General features: G+C 40.3%; 1 protein-coding gene across 6 annotated transcripts in view; it reads left to right on the top strand.

Moving 5' to 3' along the window:
- Positions 1-17,713, top strand: part of TJAP1 (tight junction associated protein 1) — a 33,804-nt gene extending 16,091 nt beyond the window's left edge. For 4 of the 6 annotated variants that reach the window (XM_087966206.1, XM_087966202.1, XM_087966191.1 and 1 more), the window contains 5 exons: positions 1,027-1,093; positions 1,548-1,577; positions 8,528-8,635; positions 10,445-10,528; positions 13,396-17,713. In XM_087966206.1, coding sequence (XP_087822332.1) covers positions 1,027-1,093; positions 1,548-1,577; positions 8,528-8,635; positions 10,445-10,528; positions 13,396-14,709 — 1,603 coding nt within the window. In that variant the 3' untranslated portion in view covers positions 14,710-17,713. The remainder of the gene's footprint in view (positions 1-1,026; positions 1,094-1,547; positions 1,578-8,527; positions 8,636-10,444; positions 10,529-13,395) is intronic. The other 2 variants (XM_026680933.2, XM_087966197.1) reach the window with 1 other exon arrangement.
- The last annotated feature ends 1,791 nt before the right edge of the window (positions 17,714-19,504 follow it).

Raw genomic sequence — 19,504 nt, 5'->3', positions numbered from 1 at the left:
ATAGACTTACAGAGCTGTATTGTAATTACATAGAGGCTCTTTGGTCAGGCTTTTTAATACCTTGGTTAATAACTGAAGACAGTTATAGGGAGCTGGAAACAGAGAAAGAAATGAGCTTTACTGAATATTGTGAAAGGCATGTGTCCAATCCAAATGTCTCTCCATGACTCCCTAATATGATGGCTACATTGTCTCAATTGGAGTTGAATCTTGAAATCAGTGATACCTGTTGGGATATATCACATTTTATTTCCATCATCTAGATCACTGTACCTCCACCTTGGCAACTTGGAGGTGTGTGAACTTCAACTCCCAGAATTCCCCAGCCAGAACCCCTTCTAGGGGTTGAAGTCCACACATCTTCAAGCTGCCAAGATTGAGAAATACTAATCTAGGGCTTTGTTACGTTTGGGAAAGTTGTTGACATGAGTGATGCCTTACTGTTGTAGGGGGAAGGTGTCCTTTCTCATTGCTTATCAATATTTATTTATTATATGTTTATTAGATGTAGCCAGGCCTGGATACCGTAGTTTAAACCAAGCTGAGAGTCCACTTCTTAGTAAACACACATGGATCATCAGCTTAGAAACTGGGGCAATAGAGACAAATGTGCAATCATTAGTATAGCAACTTCACAGGTGGAGGGGAATATGAGATGGTGAAGTAAGAGACAGAGATTAACCTTTACTGATAACTGTATTCTACCATACAGGATTGGGAGTTTTATCTGAAAGCTTGATCATAATCTTCAACATTTCTGCTCTTTTACTGGAGTGAATTTTAATAATTTCTCCTTTTCAAGCTTGTTCTCTATTCCTTCTTACACCCTCTCCCCAATTTTTTACCTCCTTTCTCAAGCTTCCTGCAGCTTAGTGCAGAAGGAGATGAAATACCTAAACATGGCAGAGTTTAAGGCATGCCATAAATACAATACCACAGTCCATTGTATAATATGTCATATCTGGTGTTCACCCCGGGGAAACTTCTGTGCCTATTCGGTAACATGGGTACTCTTCTATATCTTAGATTGCAAAATAGTTACACAGCTTCACAAAGAACAAATCAGGATTTGGAGGAGAAGCTGCATGCCCTGGTAAGTGATTGTATGGCCCTATAATGAGTAGAATGGGCAGGTCTAACTATTTTAAAATCTTAAAGAGTAATAGTACTGTATAGTAATATCAAAATGCAATGCATCAAGAATTGGAGTAGAATTTCAGTTTAGAGTTGATGAAAATGGGCATTGCTTCCAAGTCTTGTGTTTTGTGTAATAGTGTTTTGGGTTCTCCTGCAATGCAGCTATTTGTAGTTTTGTCTTGTAGCTTTTTAAGAGTCTTTGGTGTCATTATGTGCTGCTTATTGTAGAATCCGGGTGGGATGGTTTTGTCATGAATTGTGGGGTGTCAGAGTGGAGCCAACATTTGTATATTATGTGCATTCATAACACTCATGGCTTTTTTTCTCTCCTCTCTCTCTCTTTCTCTCTCTCTCTGTTTCTTTCCTTCCTACGCTGCTGCTGGCACATGCTGGGTGTGCTCACCTCTCAGGCCTCTCTCAGTCAAAACTGGATTTTTGCAGTTGCGTCTTTTCGTTTGTGTGTTTTTCTTTTCCTCTTCACATGTTTCAGCCTTTCCAGTTTCATTGTTGTCCATGCATTACTCAGCCCCACTTGCACTGTCTTTGAAGGGATCCAGAAAAGCTGGATTTGATGGGATCCAGAAAATCAGCCAGCAACTTGGGTTTGAATGAAATAGCTGATCCTTTCCTAGCATGACTTGCTCCATTCTATATTATGGGATGTCATAGTTTAGGGGGGCTGGATGCCATTTGTCTACCCAAAAAATTAATCCATAAACTGACATGAAATACAGTACTTTTCCTTATCATTGCAGAACTAGGAGTTGGGTAGTATAGTTCTCAGAAGCTTCAATCACCATAACCAAAACTAAGGATTTCTCATTCTAGTACAAATGCAGTATTAAATCATTATCATTTTAATCCAATATCAACATTCATGCTTCACAAGACAGAATGGAGTGGGAACAAGTTCATGTTTTTCAAATTCAGTAAAATGTTTTTTATGCTGAAGCAATTTCTGGCATAAAAGTGCCAGTAATCTTTGTGTTACTATGAAAGATATATGATTTGTCACTTGAACTGAGAGATGGGTGGCAAATAAAGTTGAAAATAAAATAAATGTGATCAGGTGAAATAACAGAAAGCCTCTGATCCTGCTCATTTTATATCACAGGTTGTATAACTTGAGCTGGAAAAAGAAACAAAATATATATTTCAACAAGGTTATAGGAATTCTGCTTTTCTGAGTGGGCTTTAACACAATAAGGCATTACTTTAAATGCAAAATGAATACTCTGAGAATCAATTTTCGTGGAAAGCACAAGTGGACAACTTTCAGTTGTATATTTTCCTGGTCCTTGAATCCCATCCTGACCAATACTCCTTTACTATGAGTGCTTTGCTGGGTGGGATTGCAATTGAGGCAGGAAATATATAGTGCGAGCAGTAAAGTAGCCTTAAAATAATAGACAGATCTCAACATTCATTCCTCAAACTCGGGCCAGATCTCAGCCCCAACCACTTGCCTCATCAACCTACCCATTGCCTTCATTTTGCTCCAAAGGGTGGGTCTCAGCTGCTGGAAGGTTGCTCACCCATTGAAAGAGCCTATATCTAGTATTTAAAGGCTGTTGTGCACTTATTTGAAAGCGAACCCTATTAGACTGAGTGAGGCACACATGACCTGTGTGATACTGTGCTGTTTTTCTGTGGAAAAGGTAAGGTACTTTTGTAGGGCTTGAAAATGAAAGGCAAATGCCTATTGAAATTTCATAGCAGAATTTTCCCTTCCTAGGATACATAATTAAGATGCTTACGTTTTGCTACTTTAGCAAAATATCTTAATTTGGAAGAAGTTGGGATAAAAGGATGGTCTGGGAGACTCAAGAAATAATTGAAGGCTAGGATGCACAGATCAGTTTAAAGTCTATTTCTTATCAATATGGCATGCATTTAAACATTACTTTTTGCCCCTCAGACAGTCTCTGAATTACCTGTTTTTTAAAAACTATCCAGTTTTTAAACACTATCCAGTTTTGTCTAGTGATTAAGGCACAAGCTAGAAACCAAGGAGACTAGGAGTTCTAGGCCTGATTTAGGCATGAAAGCCAGCGTGCGATACTTTGGGCTAGTCAATCTCTCTCAGCCCAATTCACCTCATAGGGTGATTGTTGTGGGAAAATAGTACGAAGAAGAAATATTAGGTATTGGTATGTTTGCCGCTTGAATTATTTATAAAAAATAATAAAGATGGAATAGAAATAAATAAATAAACCCTCAATCATTGTTATGTATTGTACCTGCCCTATGCACCTTGCTCAAAGTATGTATTTTTGTTTGAATTCATTCCAAGATGTATTTCATTTTTGGTTGATCGCATCACTTTTATTATAAATTTTTTATTATAAAGAATATATATATATATATATGTGTGTGTGTGTGTGTGTGTGTGTGACACACACACACACACACACACACGTATATGTATGTATGTATGTATGTATGGCCTTCAGCTTTGTTTGGGTATTTTCCACGCCATAGTAGTGGTGCTTTTAAAGTTGTAGCAACGTTTCAGCAGAATCTCATCTGCCATCATCAGGCTTCTGTATTGTGTCCGTCTGTGAGTCAGACTTTTACAGTGGTTTCAGATTTAAATTTGGGGCAGCCTATTGCTGTGCCAGAATGCTATAGCACCCCAAAAATCCCCACAGAATCCATCATATGTGCAGTAGAATCCAGCCTAACTAAATTAAATACAGATGAAGCTGATAAAATAAGACACCAAGTTACCAACATCCTATGCACAAGCAAACCACCCAAAAGCAACTTGCAGCAAAATGAAATTAAAGCGCTACAAACCCTGAAAAGAGACAGCAGCATAATCATCCTCCCAGCAGATAAAGGGAATGCCACTGTAGTAATGGACAGAAAAGACTACGAAACAAAATTGACAGACCTACTCCAAGACTCCACATACAAACCCATAAACACAGACCCAACCACATATCTGGAAAAATTAACCAAGAAGAAAATTATAACCAGCCACATAAGCAAAGAGATCCAACACACGATTATACCCAGAGAGAAATCTTCCAGATGCCCCAAACTATACGGCCTCCCAAAAATACACAAAGAAGGCATACCTCTCAGACTCCATAGTCAGCTCCAGAGGAGCACCACTACAAAACCTAGCCAAATACCTAGCAAAGCAGCTACAGCCCCATGCTGAAACAGCAGCTTCACATGTACAAAACTCATACCACTTCTTGGAAATGATCAAAGATCTACACGTGGAGCAAGAAGATCTGCTTGTAAGTTTTGACGTGGTTTCACTATTCACTCAAGTCCCGATAAAAGAGACCCTTGAAATCATCAAAAATAAATACCAACCAGCTAAACACCTCATGGAACTAACAGAACACTGCTTAACCAACACATATTTCATATACAAAGGACAAAGATACAAACAAATAGAAGGAGCTCCCATGGGATCACCACTCACCTGTCATTGCAAACCTGTTCATGGAAGAATTCGAATCCAGAGCCCTGGCCAATGCCATCCTCAAACCCAAACTATGGTTAAGATACATCGATGACACATTCGTGATTTGGCCCCATGGACAAGAAAACCTAAACAATTTCCTAACACACCTAAACAGCACACACCCCAAAATCAAGTTCACCATGGAAACAGAAACAAACAAACAACTACCATTCCTAGATGTACTAATCTACAAAAAACAGATGGCACACTAGGACACACCATATACCAGAAGAAAACACACACCAACCGCTACCTCAACGCCCAATCCCACCACCACCCAGCACAGATAAACTACGTGGCTAAAACACTAATTACCAGAACCAAACGCCTGGCAGACAAGACACACATTAAGACTGAACTATGCACCCTGACTAAAATATTGACAGCCAACGGCTTCCACAAAAGCAAAATCACCAACTTGATCTACAAAAACACACTGAGACATAATAGAGACCCAGAAGATGAACAGACCCATGGAACAGCTGTCCTGCCCTACATAAGAGGCACTACAGACAAAATTAGTAAGATACTATACAGACACCACATCAAGACTGCCTTCAAAACAGACAGAAAAATAGCAGCCATCCTCAGAAACCCCAAAGACAAAATTGACCTGGAAAACCAAGGCATATACGAAGTCCCCTGTGCATCATGCCCGGCCACATACATTGGACAGACCAATAGAAGAATAAGCACCCGCCTGGATGAACACAAAAATGCAGTCAAAAAGCTGGAACACACTTCCTCACTAGTCCAACACATGGAAGCCACAGGTCATAGCATCAACTTCAATGGCACCAAAACCCTAGCCACTATAGAAAACCCTAACCACAGAATCATCAGAGAAGCCATAGAGATTGAAAAAGACCAGAAAGCATGAATAGAAGAGATGATTCCACCAGGCTGTCAATCATTTGGAAGCCTGCACTCACAAACAAAAAAATCTCCACACCACAAGCCAGGCAAACACCTGGGCACAAACAGATCCCCTGATACTTCCAGCTCAAACACATCCCAACCAGGCACCCAGATGCAACCCAGCTTCCTAACTATTGATAGCCGTCCATTTACCCGAAGCCAAGCTGCACTAAAGGCCTCCAACAAAACAACACAATGCTGCCAGCCAATCAAGATACAAAAAGAGCCAAAAACAGACAGAAGATATTAGAGACACCAATCAAGCAGAACACAGCAAACTCCGAGACCAATAAACACAGACCAAGACTCCCAACCAATCAGGATGAAGAAAAACCATTCTGGCACAGCAATAGGCTGCCCCAAATTTAAATCTGAAACCACTGTAAAAGTCTGACTCACAGACGGAAACAATACAGAAGCCTGATGATGGCAGATGAGATTCTGCTGAAACGTTGCTACAACTTTAAAAGCACCACTACTATGACGTGGGAAAATACCGAACAAAGCTGAAGGCCATACATGTAAGTACCGCGAAAACTTAAGAATATATATATATATATATATATATATATATATATATATATATATATATATATATATATATATATATATATATATATATATATATATATATATATATATATTCTTTATAATAAAGTGATGATATATATATATATATATCGTGTTTCTCCAACAATAGCCCCCCCCAATAGGAAGACCCAGCATGTTTTCTAGGCATAAAATGAAATTAAGCCCCTCCCCCCAAATTTAGGCCTAGTTTAAAACATTCGAAATTGGGGGGGGGGAAGGTGGGGGGGAACTTGCCACTAAGAGTGCCCCGTGGGCAGCTACGCCTCACCATCAGCCGCTCCTAACAGCCAATCATGGTGGAGCACAGAGGGCTCCCTTACCCCACCTTTACCCGGGTCAGCAGGCGGGCGGCGTCGGCGTGGATGTCTGGCAGCGTTTCTGCCGCTTCTCAGGCGTCCCTAGCTTCCACGGTTCCCACCGGTGGTGGCACCTCTCTCGCCAGCGCCGTCTCCAACAACAGTGCCTGAGTCGCTCCCACTTTTCCCCTGTCCCCGTAACAACAGGAAAAAAAAACATTTTGAGGTACCTGGGAGCGCCGTGTGCTGCGTTTTGGTTTAATCCCGAGCGGCTGGGTGGGCGTGAGAAGAGCCGAGCGAGCGTCTCTGCTGCTGCTACCCTTGATGCTCCAACCTCGGGCTCTGCAAGTTTGCAAAAGTCCCGGTGCGCAGCCCGTTCCTGCATTCCAAGCGCCCAGGCCGAGCTGCAGCTATCCCTCTCTCGCCAGCGCCTTCTCCAACAACAGCGGCAGCAGCGGTGGGAACCGTGGAAGCGTTTCAGCCGCTTCTCGGGTGGGGGAGCCGCCTCCGTAACTTCCACAGTTCCCGCCGCTGCTGCCGCTGTTATTGGAGACGGCGCTGGCGAGAGAGGGACAGCTGCAGCTCGGCCTGGGCGCTTGGAATGCAGGAACGGGCAGCGCACCGGGACTTTTGCAAACTTGCAGAGCCCGAGGCTGGAGCATCAAGGGTAGCAGCAGCAGAGACGCTCGCTCGGCTCTTCTCACGCCCACCCAGCCTCTCGGGATTAAACCAAAACGCAGCACGTGGTGCTCCCAGGTACCTCAAAAAAATTTTTTCCTGTTGTTACGGGGACAGGGGGAAAAGCTGGAGCGACTCAGATGCTTTTGTTGGAGACGGGGCTTGTGCGTGGGGGGGAAGAAATTAATTCACCCCCGAAAAGCTTACACACACACACACACACACACAGAGAGAGAGTATTCAGCTTTGTTTGGGTATTTTCCCACGTCATTATAGTTGTGCTTTTAAAGTTGTAGCAACGTTTCGGCAGAATCTTCTGATGAAGCCTGATGATGGCAGATGAGATTCTGCCGAAACATTGCTACAACTTTAAAAGCACAACTATAATGACGTGGGAAAATACCCGAACAAAGCTGAATACCATATATATACATACCCGTGAAAACTTAAGAATATATACATACATATACATACATACATACATACATACATACATACATACATACATACATACATACATATTAGTCTGCAATGCTAGGTAAGTGTAGGAGTGTATAATATTAAAATCTCATGGTGCAGGAACTTTTTCTTTCCAATGATAAGCTCTAGATATTGATTTGATATGTTTTTAAAGAGTACAATATCTGCTTGTTTCCAAGATTTTCTCCTACCATTCTCCCATGTCTAGACTAAAATTTTCCTCTTTTATTCAATAAAAATTGAGATTTTTGTTAATGAACAAGGAATATTGTGAAATTAAAGGCCATGTGTAAAGGTAAGGTTCAAACAAATAAGTTACTGTTCCGCTGCCCTACAATTAGATGATTAATTTGAAGAAAACCTGGGTATGTGCAGAATTGCGGAAAACCTGAGTAGAAGATATAAGTACAGTTGCTTTTGATATTTTATGTGCTCCTATTACTTTTCTTTAGATACACACAAACAGCTTTTCATAGTTTCCCCAAGCATAATTTCTTTCTTGCTCAAATGTGTCTATTCAAACCAAAATGATTAAAGTCTGAGCTTACTTGCTTTCCAAGATGTTCTTGGATTTCAATTCTTATAATGCCTGACAATAATTAACGCTAGCTAGAAATGATATGAATTGGAACACAGCAGAAGCTCAGGTTTGCCAGTACCTGATTTAAAGAGTATTCTTCATGTTTGCATGATGTTTTTGCAAACAGTTATGAAGAAGTCAATGAACACTTAAACATAGTTTGCGTTCCTAAGTAATGCCTTCCTAAGACACACACAAAAAATTACCCTGGTTACGTAAACTTCCTCTCTTCTTTTGCTAAAGAAACAAAAGGAGTTTGATTTTTAGAGTTGGGTAGGGTGTGGAAGAGAAGAGGGCAAAGATATGAAGGCAGCCCAGTTGTTGACTAATATGACTCATCACCTGTATATTGCTATTCTCTAGATTAAAAAAGCTGAAATGGATCGGAAAACTCTTGATTGGGAAATTGTGGAGCTTACCAATAAGCTTCTGGATGCCAAAACAACTATCAATAAACTAGAAGAGCTTAATGTAAGCAATCTTTTTTTTAAAGCATTGATCTTGTGTAAGAAATAGAAATAATTAATAGGCTTATCCTTACTTAAGTATATTAGTGTTTAAAGTTCTGTGAGGAGGAGCTGTTGAGGTAATTCCCCATTAGGAGAATGAGCACATACAGGGAGACGTATTGAGAGAACTGTTTGAATAATACACACACAGCACACAGATACACTGTACAGTAAATGTAGGTTTTTTACTTTCAATAAAGGTTTAAGCAAAATTCAAAATAAGCAGTCCAAAGTCATTCACAGGTAAGATCAGTCAGTTTTCAGTCCAGGGATAATCCAATAACAAAGTCCAGTATCAAAAAACAGTTCAGTATCAGACTTACATCAAATTCAAGAATAACAGTCAATTAGGAGGAACGGCAAAACTCTCCAACAGAAGGAAAACAGACTCACTGAGACACACTCTCTTCTGAGACTCTTTTGAGACTAAGACTAAAACAACCCATGTTTCTGGCTCCACCTTATGGCCGTTTGAGAAACTACACCCAATTACAGTTTTTGCATTTTCTTAAAGATACAGTATTAAAATGTCTATCCTGGTTTATATATTTCCAACCCAAATAGCTGTTAGGTGACTTACATTCCTAACAGCAGCACATGACAGTCTGCTAAAGATCAATAAACACCATTATTAAAAAAAAAGACCAGCAGTGTATAAGAGAGTCCAATTGCTATCCAAGCAACATATTGATGCTAAACGTTTTCAAGAAGATGGATTGTGAAAATTGGGATGCTTTATCAGTGTTTCGTTTAGAACAGCTTTTCTCAAATGTACAAAAATTATGAATATGGGCTTTGCCACTTGATATGATTCATATGCCAGCATATCTTGAGGACCTAGGTATGGAAATGCAGTGCATTAACTGACAGCCATATAACTCGGGTTATTCTAATCAGACTTTTACCAAGGATTCTGAAACATTTTTTTGTCCAGTGAGTTGTTTTTTAATTTATTTTTTTAATTTTTATTATTTTTCCTTTTAGCTTTGTACACTGATGCACCAGCCTGGCCTACATATCACTTCTATATGGTCCTATCTCTAAATATGGTCTAGGCTGGAGGGGTCAAACTCAAGGCCCGCAGGCCAGATCTGGCCCTTGGGATGCTTAGATCTCACCCACGGGGTTGTCCTGGAAACAGCAAATGACTGGCCCGTGGTGCCCCTGCCAGTAAAAACAGAACTCAGGAGCCCATTTTCACTGTCAGAGCTCTCAGGTCACCATAGGCGCCCCTGACACGAGTGACATCAAGCTGCCCTCCCCCAAGGTCAAATACAACCCTGATGTGGCGCTCAATGAAATTGTGTTTGACACCCCTGGTCTAGGCCTTTTCTTAGGCCTTATTTACTGACTTCTGTTTGTAAAGCTATAAAGTTCTCCGTTTACAGTAGTTTTCTTTCATAAAGCCTGTTTTAAAAATAACTATTCTTGTTTGTGAATGAACTTGTCAAATTGCAAAAGTTTTAATCAGCCCCAATGGAGAAGAGGCTAGTAGCTAGAACAGGTAGTAGACAATAGTAGCTGTACATTTTAATGCATTTTTATTTTTCTAAAATGTTCATTGGGACTTGTGAGGGAAATTGATATGATCAAGACTGGTTCTGCCCTTAGCCTTCAGCTGCCAGATTCTGGGTTGCTGTAAACTGTTGCAAGTTCTCAGTTGTTTCGTTTTCATCATTATGGAATACTTCTGTAGTTTTGCCTGGGATATCACATTGTTGTGAACCATTTCAAGCTATGTCTCTTCAATTATGATGTGTTGTCTTGACAGGAGCGATACCGGCTAGACTGTAACTTAGCAGTGCAGCTCTTGAAGTGCAACAAATCTCACTTTCGAAACCACAAATTTGCTGATGTGAGTAAAAACCTGAATGGGTTTGAGGACTGGTGAATCACTTTAATGGCCTGGGATGAACTGCATGTCCTTATTTTTCTGTGATTTCTGTTTCCTACAAAACAGTTAATGACAGTCATTTTGTACATGTTGTTTCTCGTTCTCATTGCCTGATTGGCTTTAAATTCAGTAGGTTCCTGAAAAGAGTTTCATGAATTGCAGGTTTCCTGCTTCATTCTAACTTTACTCTTTTTGTTTCAGCTATCCATTTCTGTGTGAATCCTCAGCACAATGAGTTATTTATAAGTGAACTAGTAATCCAGTACAAGTATCTGTTTACTACAGGGGTTTTTAACTAAAGTGAGGAGGCGATTTAGTAGCAGGACAGAAAATAAGGAAACTAGTTAGACTAGGAAGTTTAAATATCTGGTAGATTTCCAGATTTCATAAATATCACAAATCTGTTCCAAAGTTCAGTATGTTCTTACTACTGCTTTTACCATTACGGTGAGTATATTTTTGCTGGTTTTCAGGCTTGCAGAATGGTATACAAATACAATCATGGTCAACTAGAAGTCCTAACAGCTTTTGTAAAAAAAAAAAAAAAAAAGGATACATAGTTCAAATCTGCTTTCAAGGTAAAAATCTGTGAGTTAAACTGATGGCAATCTTAAACAGAAAGCTATATACAAAATATATGAAAGGAAAGGACTTACTGTCTCTTGACAGTGTTTCTAAAGTATTGTTATCACCACAGAAGAATTCCTTACTTATCCAACAGATCTTTATAGTGTTAGATTTGTTCCCAAGGTAGATGTTGAAAGTCTTCTGGTACTGGTGTATCATTGGACTCGCAGTTGAATTGGGACCAAGATTTAACATCAAATACAGTTGAAACATTTATACTTTGTTTATACATATACTTATATTTATTGCAGCTTTTTAAAATAGGAACAAGATTAATAGATGATGTTTGCATAATACGTTTTAAAATATTTGAAAATCAGTATATGAAATCTACCCTTTCTTTATTGGAAGAGATAAATTCATCTTCAGTTATACTATATTATTCCATAATTAAATGGCACCTCTACAATTATATAAGTATATAGAACACATTTATACATTAAAACTATTTTTAAACACTTGCTTTCTCCCATTTCAATATTGCAATAACACACCAGTAGAATCAATTATATCATGAATTTTTCAACTAACCTGTATATATTCTGATGTCTAGAATCAGCTGCTGCTGACATCTTCAAACCTCCCACTCTATCTCAAGAATTTCATATTATTTTAGTTAAAATGAGATGCTTTCAGTTCAGGCTAATGGAGACCAGACCAAGATGCTATTAATTCCTATAGATATTGAATATGCTATGAGTTCTAGTGATGTCATTGTGCTTCTTTGTGTTCTTTATGTACCACACAGATAGGCCTTACACATGAACAGAATATTCTTCAAAATACTGTAGAATTGAACACCTGATTCATTCCTGTGCTTGAGGATTTGAGCTTATGCTCAAACGACATGGCCGCTGCTTTCCTGCAGTTTATTGCCACAGTGGCATCAACAGCATCAAAAGATTATTTGAACCTTCTGCCTTGGAGATTTAGATTAAGTGACTTTTCTTGGGCTTTCTTTTTGCATATTAATTTTCCTAAGTACAGTATTTATTTAGTAAAGTAGTACTTTTATTTTTAGTGCTTCTTTGGAGCCTGGGTTTTTTTCCCCCAGCTGCATAAGAAAATTGCTCCATTGTATTGAAATTGTGCCTTGATGAAAGCCATCACATTCTTGCTTTAATATTAAGAGATTCATGCACATGCTGGTTTTCAACATTTAAAAAAATGGATTATTTCAAATATAGACTGCCAAACTACTCACCCTATGGATAACTTGTGGGCATCCCTTTAGGATATAGACTTATCTATTATTTATACAAGGGTGTTTTTTTCATTTATATTTGCAAGCCTGGTACATCATGTTCTCAGGTATCATTGTTTACACATTTCTACTGTTGGATATTTATGTTAACACAATGCTTGTCGTTGCAATCCTAACGCATCTGGCCCATCACCAGGGCATTTTGTCAGGGACAAAGACTATGTCACCTCTGCATTCACCCTATTCTATCTCTGCCATTGGTGCTGGTTTTCATGTTCCCAGTCATTCTTCTTTTCATGGTTTACAGGAATTGTTGCAGTATTTATTGAGAAAAGAACAAGAGCTGAGTCCGGCAGGAAGGCATCTTAAGAGAGCAGGGAAGGATCATGTTCTGCTAAAAACTCAGCTCTAGAATGTTCTGCACAGAATCTATTTGTGTGACTGCACAGTTGAAAGCTGATGAAAATGTTATACCCCCTTACTTATAATTTGCTTGATAGACTGTCTATGAAAATACTCCCAGGGAGTGCAAAGTGGTTCTGTTGCCAAAATCAGTTGAACTAATTCTAGGGCAGTTTGGCCAAGATAGCGGCCTATAATTACTAGATGCTTCCTGGCAGATGTAGTTTATAACAAGGGCAGGGAGGGATTTGGTCATTCAATTCAGTGTGACAATCAGCTTTTTTCCCCCACCAATCAATAGTATTGTGTTGGCCTAACACAAGCAAGGAATGCAAGATATTAGAAATATTTCTATTTCTTCTAAATGTACATTGGAAACACAATATTTCCCCTGATTCCGGGATAGAAATAGAAGAATTTTGAATGTGGGTGTAACATATTTGAAAAACTCTTCAGTTATATTTAGTTATAACAAGCAATTTAGATGGGTTTTGCAGAAATCTCTGCAGACACCTTGGTGCATTTGTCCATCCCATTTACCCTGTTTCCTATATGCTATTTTAATTCCAGACTACTCTTGTCTTTTTCTTATTAGCTTCCATCTGAGCTTCAAGATATGGTCAACAAGCACTTGCAAAACACTCAGGATTCTGTAGGCCCTGACCAGGAGGAACTGCACACCTTGGCTCCCTCTGATGTTGTGCCCACCTCAGTCATTGCTAGAGTGTTGGAGAAGCCAGAATCACTTGTGCTGAACTCAGCCAAATCCAGCAGTGGAAGTTGCTCTATGGCTGAAGATGTTTTTGTGCACGTAGATATGAGTGGCACTCTTCCTGAAACTTGTGTGAGTTCGGGGCAAGGAGAAAGCAAGGGGAAGGAGGGATCTAGACAGCAAAATGGGAGCTACAAGTCACAGAACTGCTTGGAGAGCCTGCCAAAGGAGGTGCCTACTTTTGAGAAACTAAGCCCATATCCCACCCCTCCCCCTCCCCACCCCATGTATCCAGGGCGCAAAGTCATTGAGTTTTCCGAGGACAAGGTGCGGATTCCAAAGAACAGCCCGCTGCCCAATTGTACTTATGCTACCCGCCAAGCTATCTCTTTGAGCTTAGTCCAGGGAGAGGATGAGAACTGTGACAGGCAGCGCCCCTTTCCCAGCAGCCCAGCCTCAGGTCAACGCTCTGCCTCCAGCTGCTCCTACCAACCTTCCCCCAAGTTGAGCCGGGTTCCTGGATCTTCTCAAAGCAGCCCCTTCAGCAGCCCCCCACAGGTTCCCAGCACATTTGCCAGCTCTGCCAGCTCCGAGGAGGATTTACTGGCCAACTGGCAACGGGTGTTTGTAGATAAGGCTCCTCCTACCACAGAGCAGGTGCTAGTAAACCGGACTGCATTTAGCCGTGACACGGCACAGGAGCTCCAGAAACGTTTCAGCCGCTCCATGCAAGAGTTAGGTCGGGTAGCTTCCGCCTACTCAGATGGCGAAGAATCTGTGCAGAGCTGCAGCTGGACTGTAAGCAGGGACTCAAGCGTGGACATTGACAGCACAGAGTTTCGGAGTCGCCGGAACCACTTCTCTTCTGACTACAGCACAGATTTCTCCCAGGACGAAAGCTGCAAATTACTGCAAGGGTCCGGTACTGAGGGGATGGCAGAGCCTGTCATTTCTTCGCCAGAGAAGTCCAAAGATTACCCAGACTACCCATCTGGGAGCCCAGCTGAAGAACAGGAATTGCTGTTCCAGGACAGGAAGGTGAACAGCCAGGAGGGGGTTTCTGAGCAGAGCAAGGATGCCAAGAGCAAGCCACCTCCTGGGCGCCCACATCGCAGCCCCAAAAGAATGGGGGTTCATCATTTACATCGGAAGGACAGCTTAACCCACGCTCAGGAGCAAGGCAACTTACTTACTTGAGAATGGAGAAGAAGAATTGTCTTGGCTACCCAGGTTGAGTGTTGCATTCTCTTCCCAGGGTTGCCCTTCAAGCCCCGAGGCTCAAAGGATTGCCATCTCGGTTTTTTTGCCAGGAATTCTAGGCAATGTTTAAGTATTTACTGTCTTTTTAATACATGGGAAAGGGGGAAACAGCTCTAACACCAGGATGCACTTGGGTGTATGCTGGCAACTCTTTTGTGCTTATGTTGACTGTTCAAGCACTCCTCAGGTGTGGATAAGAGATAGAATTGTGCTCTCTGTGCCTACCGTCTTCAACCTGTTCTCCTTGTCTAGAAGGCCAAGATCTAGAAAATAGTTACACTGAGTCCAATTATAATAATATATATGATTGGAAAACCAGCACAATTTTAGATCTACACAAGCACTCTAACTATGTGAAATTGAATCTGGTGGTAATTACCTCACAGGCTTTCCCTCTTAAAAGGTAAAGAACAATGGAGCAGTTAAAACAAAGATATGCTTTCTATCTCCCCTCCATGCATCCTTTCTCAAAATGCATGGTGCGGGATTCCACCTGACTTCATTTCTTCAAAAATTCTGCCTTCACACTTACTGATCAGTTCCAATTGATTCAAATTAAGTCCTGAGACACCTGAAGCCTGTCTTTCTACCTTTTTGGCTCATGGCCCAGGATAGGAATGTTTAGTCCCTATTTCCTTGCCTCAATCTCCCACCAAGCCATCAGGCGAAGAAGATGAATGAAGTGAGAAGCCTTCTGTGAGTGAACAGAAGTTCTGTAAGCTTTTGGTGAATTCTGTAACATTTGGACGAGTTCCTGTTTGTTTCTCCAAGACTTCCTGTGGCTGTATGCATTGGTCAACAGGGCAGATGAGGCACAGGAATCACCTCTACCATTTCTTTACATGTTGCATATGAGGAGTGGGGCTCTATATTTGGGAACTTGGGGTTTTCGGCCAAACTAGACCTCAGACTCCCTGCCATAGTCTCCCAACTTGGGCTAGATTGTTTGCCATAATGAACTGAGTAGCTGTCTGTTTAGCTATCACTTGGATACTTTGGATCGTGTCTTGGTGATAGTATACTATCTATGTTTTCCTTTGGATTAGTCTTCCTCACTCTTATTCTTTAGATGTGTAGGGGCTAAAATTCTCAGCAAGCGTGACTGTATAGGCTTGTGTGGTTTCAACACTTCTGAGGGGATGCCAAATTGAGGAAGGCTGCTTCAGGTCTTCAGCTGTTAATATGTACTTATCTCTCCATTTTTGGGTGAGCAGAAAGGTGTGGTGGAGTGGGGTGGTACATGCTGTAGAAGAGATAGCTCAGCTTTTTGATTTTGAGTCATCTTAATCTAAGACTAAACCATACAGCCAGATTGCCTCTTGATGACTCTTCTTGGCACAAAATTAGATACTTCTTGTTTGCCCCCTTGGAGATGGCTGATGAAGATGGGCATCCCCATATGGGGTCCAAATTGACACTAGTGCCTTTCCAAGGCCTTATCCAAGGTCTTTTATTCCCTTTCCCCCTTTTTTTGTTTCCTATTTGTATTCAGTATTTTGTTCTTCCTTTCTGGCTATGTTTTTGTGTGTTATTTGCGCATCAGAGGGGAGGGACTAATTTCATAGTGTTAAGAATTTTTCATCAAAGAATCAAACTTCCATATTTGAATTCATTAGCCTGCCATGCTATTCATGCAACCAGAGAAACTTCTTGGCTACTTCCCTTAATTGTTTGCCAGTTATTTGTTTGAATGAGACTTTGGTAATTTTCTGTTAGAGAATATTACGGCCTTTCTTTTCAAATACAGCAATCTGGTCATACCTGACCTTTTGGATATGGTCATGTTTAAATTCTTATTAATGGACCATTCCTTTAGTTAAGCTGCTAGCTACTACATTGTATTAGTGAGATGTAACACAGTATTTTTTGCTAATAAACTGGCGCTAAATATATTATTCCTTTAGCTTACATAATACTTAGTGGTCTGATTTCTTCAGCTGATATTTATTTACTTCTTTGTTCATTCTCCTGATTTAGCTTGTGAATTCCTTGAATTTTCTCTGCACTACATGGAAGAGGACAAAGGTCACTATTTTTTTCTGTTCCAGTCCTCCTGTATTCTTTTAAATCAGGTTACTGATGGAGATAGGGCAGCTTGGTGACCTTTTATTTAAACCAGTATTGGTTGAATCTTATCTAGTTGAAATGAAATAATTCTCATGAGCTAATTGGGTCAATGGAATCGATTTGAGACCATTTCGGTTACAATATGTTAAATCCAGATTCAGTTCTCCTTTCTGTGTTTGGCTGCATAAAACATTCCGAAAGTGACAGAAGTATAGCTGATAACCAGATGATTAAAAATAAAATCCTCCTCTCCTTAGGTACATTGAGCTAAAGAAGGAACCCCATAAAATATCATCTCAGGGTCGCTACCATCCCTCTTTTGGCCCTCACAGCCCTCCAAGTGGGTGGGATTTAAACTTTTGGATTTTTTTACATTTAAAAAAAAAAGTTGGATGTGGTTTAAGAGCCAAAAATGGATAATGTAAACCTTGCAGAGGTTATGGGTACCCATTTATCCCCTTAAGCTAACCCCTTCTATAAGTGACCTTTGAAGTGCTGTTGACATGCCGCCCAAGCACTTGGGTAGTCCTGTAGGTAATAACTTAATGGGCTAAAGGCTGGGGGAAGAAAGCCAGAAGAAAATAAATATTTTTTTTTATTATTATAAAGGAATAGTATAATTTATCAGGTGAATTGTGCAGTCTGGCTTCTTAGTCCTTCACCTCTGGCAGTATTTTGTTGGAGAACTTGAATTGACTCATTTTAGCTGTTCCCACACTTCAACTCAAGACTGTTAACCTACAACTAAAATGTTTTGGTGGTGGTGGTGTGTGTTTTGTTTTGGGTTTTTTTGGATTTTTTTTTGGTTTTGTTTTGAGATTTTCAAACTGATAATGTATATTTTAAAGGCAGAAATAAAACTATTTTAAAAATACGTCTCCGCAGTTGGTTCTTTATTTTGTGGCTTGAATCAGAAACAGACCATAGAAATCTTCTGCTAAAATTCTAAAGATGCAATCACAGGTATTTTTCAAAACTTGCTAAATGATGTTAACCAGAAATGCACGGGATCTAATCTGGAACCACCTTAATGCAAAAGATTGCTTTACCACTGAGATACAACTCTACCTGTAAATTACACCAAGATTAACTTTCCTTTATGATTGTATTCAAATTGCATTTTTCCCCTAGAATTATCAGTTAGGTAACAATTGACCTTTGGTCTTTAGCAGGATGCTGAAGACCTTCGTGTAGCATGAGGCACCCTTACTAAAGTAGAAGCATATATTCTTTTTTTTTTTAATTTTCAGCATTTGGTTTTTAGATCCCTTCAAATTCTTGATATACATTTATACCAGCCTTTCCCAACATGAGTCCTTCTAGATATTCTGCTCTCTAATATCCACCTCAATCTCACCTTCAACCACTTTGAAGGTTGTATTTGAAATCCAAAACATCTCTGGTTGGAAGTCGACTATAAACCATGCAAGGGTTTACTGAAAAAATCCTAATTAGAAAATGCAGACACTGCTGCCTCCTATTGGTTTTCAAGGTCTTCGTGTTTTATTTGCAAAGGAGATATATAATTTTCTAGAACGGTAATACTGTACAATAATATACTGTAGTTGTTGGACCAAAGTGAATGTATACATAGAAGTAAGGCCAATATATAAAAATTAGTAGAGATAATGAGCTGTAATCACAACTGATCTCTAATATGCTTTTCCATCTTCACTCAAACTGAAAGTGTGATGGTCTATTGCAGTGGTGGCGAACCTTTTTGGCACCGAGTGCCAAAACGGGAGCGCACACGCACCAAAAACCAAAAGAGCAGCTCCCTGGCGTGGCATGCAGGAGCACCACAAAACAGAACCTCAGCTTCCCAGTGCGCACATGTATGCCAGCCACCTGGTCTTCCTGTTTCTAATGTGTATGTGTGCGCGAAGACCAGCTGGCCAACACACGCATGCACACCAGGGAGATACTCTTCCCGTTTCTGGGGCTCCCGCACACGCAAGGACCAGCTGGCCAGCGCAGATGCGTGCGCTGGAACCCAGAAGAGCAACGAGCGACAGCTGACATGCCCAGAGAGATGGCTCTGTGTGCCATTTGTGGCATGCATGCCATAGGTTCACCATCACGGGTCTATTGTAATGTTATCCCTTTGGTTTTGAATTAGTTGTTGATACATTCCTAGGGGAATGAAGGTTTTGAAAGTTTTTTTAATTGATCCATTTATGTGTGCTTTAATATAATTGCTTTGGATTTTATTTTTAATCAAGAAAAAGTTGGTTCATTGGACTTATTACAGATATGGGCAGAGGATTTTGTAGTGTGGTATCTTCTTCCTACTCACACCCAGGGCAGAACCACAAGATTCTCACGCTTTTTGTGGGAAGATACTTCTCCACCACCAGCTTTGGTATGATAAATCCCAGGATTACCTAAAGAAAACATGCTTCGAAAAATATAGTGTGTGTGTAGTTTTAAACTATATAGAATTACAGTAGTTACTGAAATTGATATGTATCAACACCTAGACAAGCTAGATGCCACTTCTGCTGTAAAAAAAAACTTCGTGTAAGTCAAATGTAGTTGTCATCTTTAGCAAAATCAGGGCATTTTATGGTATATCAGAGCTGTCCCTGACAGTGGAATTTTACATCTGGAGAGTTTATAGCCATTGCTGTTAGAAACTACCTTCTGCTCTGCCAAAGAATGCTTC

This window comes from Notechis scutatus, chromosome 1 (genome assembly GCF_049901735.1).
Source record: "Notechis scutatus isolate UNSWTSFEM ecotype Mainland chromosome 1, rNotScu1.2, whole genome shotgun sequence".
NCBI lineage: Eukaryota > Metazoa > Chordata > Lepidosauria > Squamata > Elapidae > Notechis > Notechis scutatus.
This window is presented reverse-complemented; position numbering and strand designations above follow the sequence as displayed.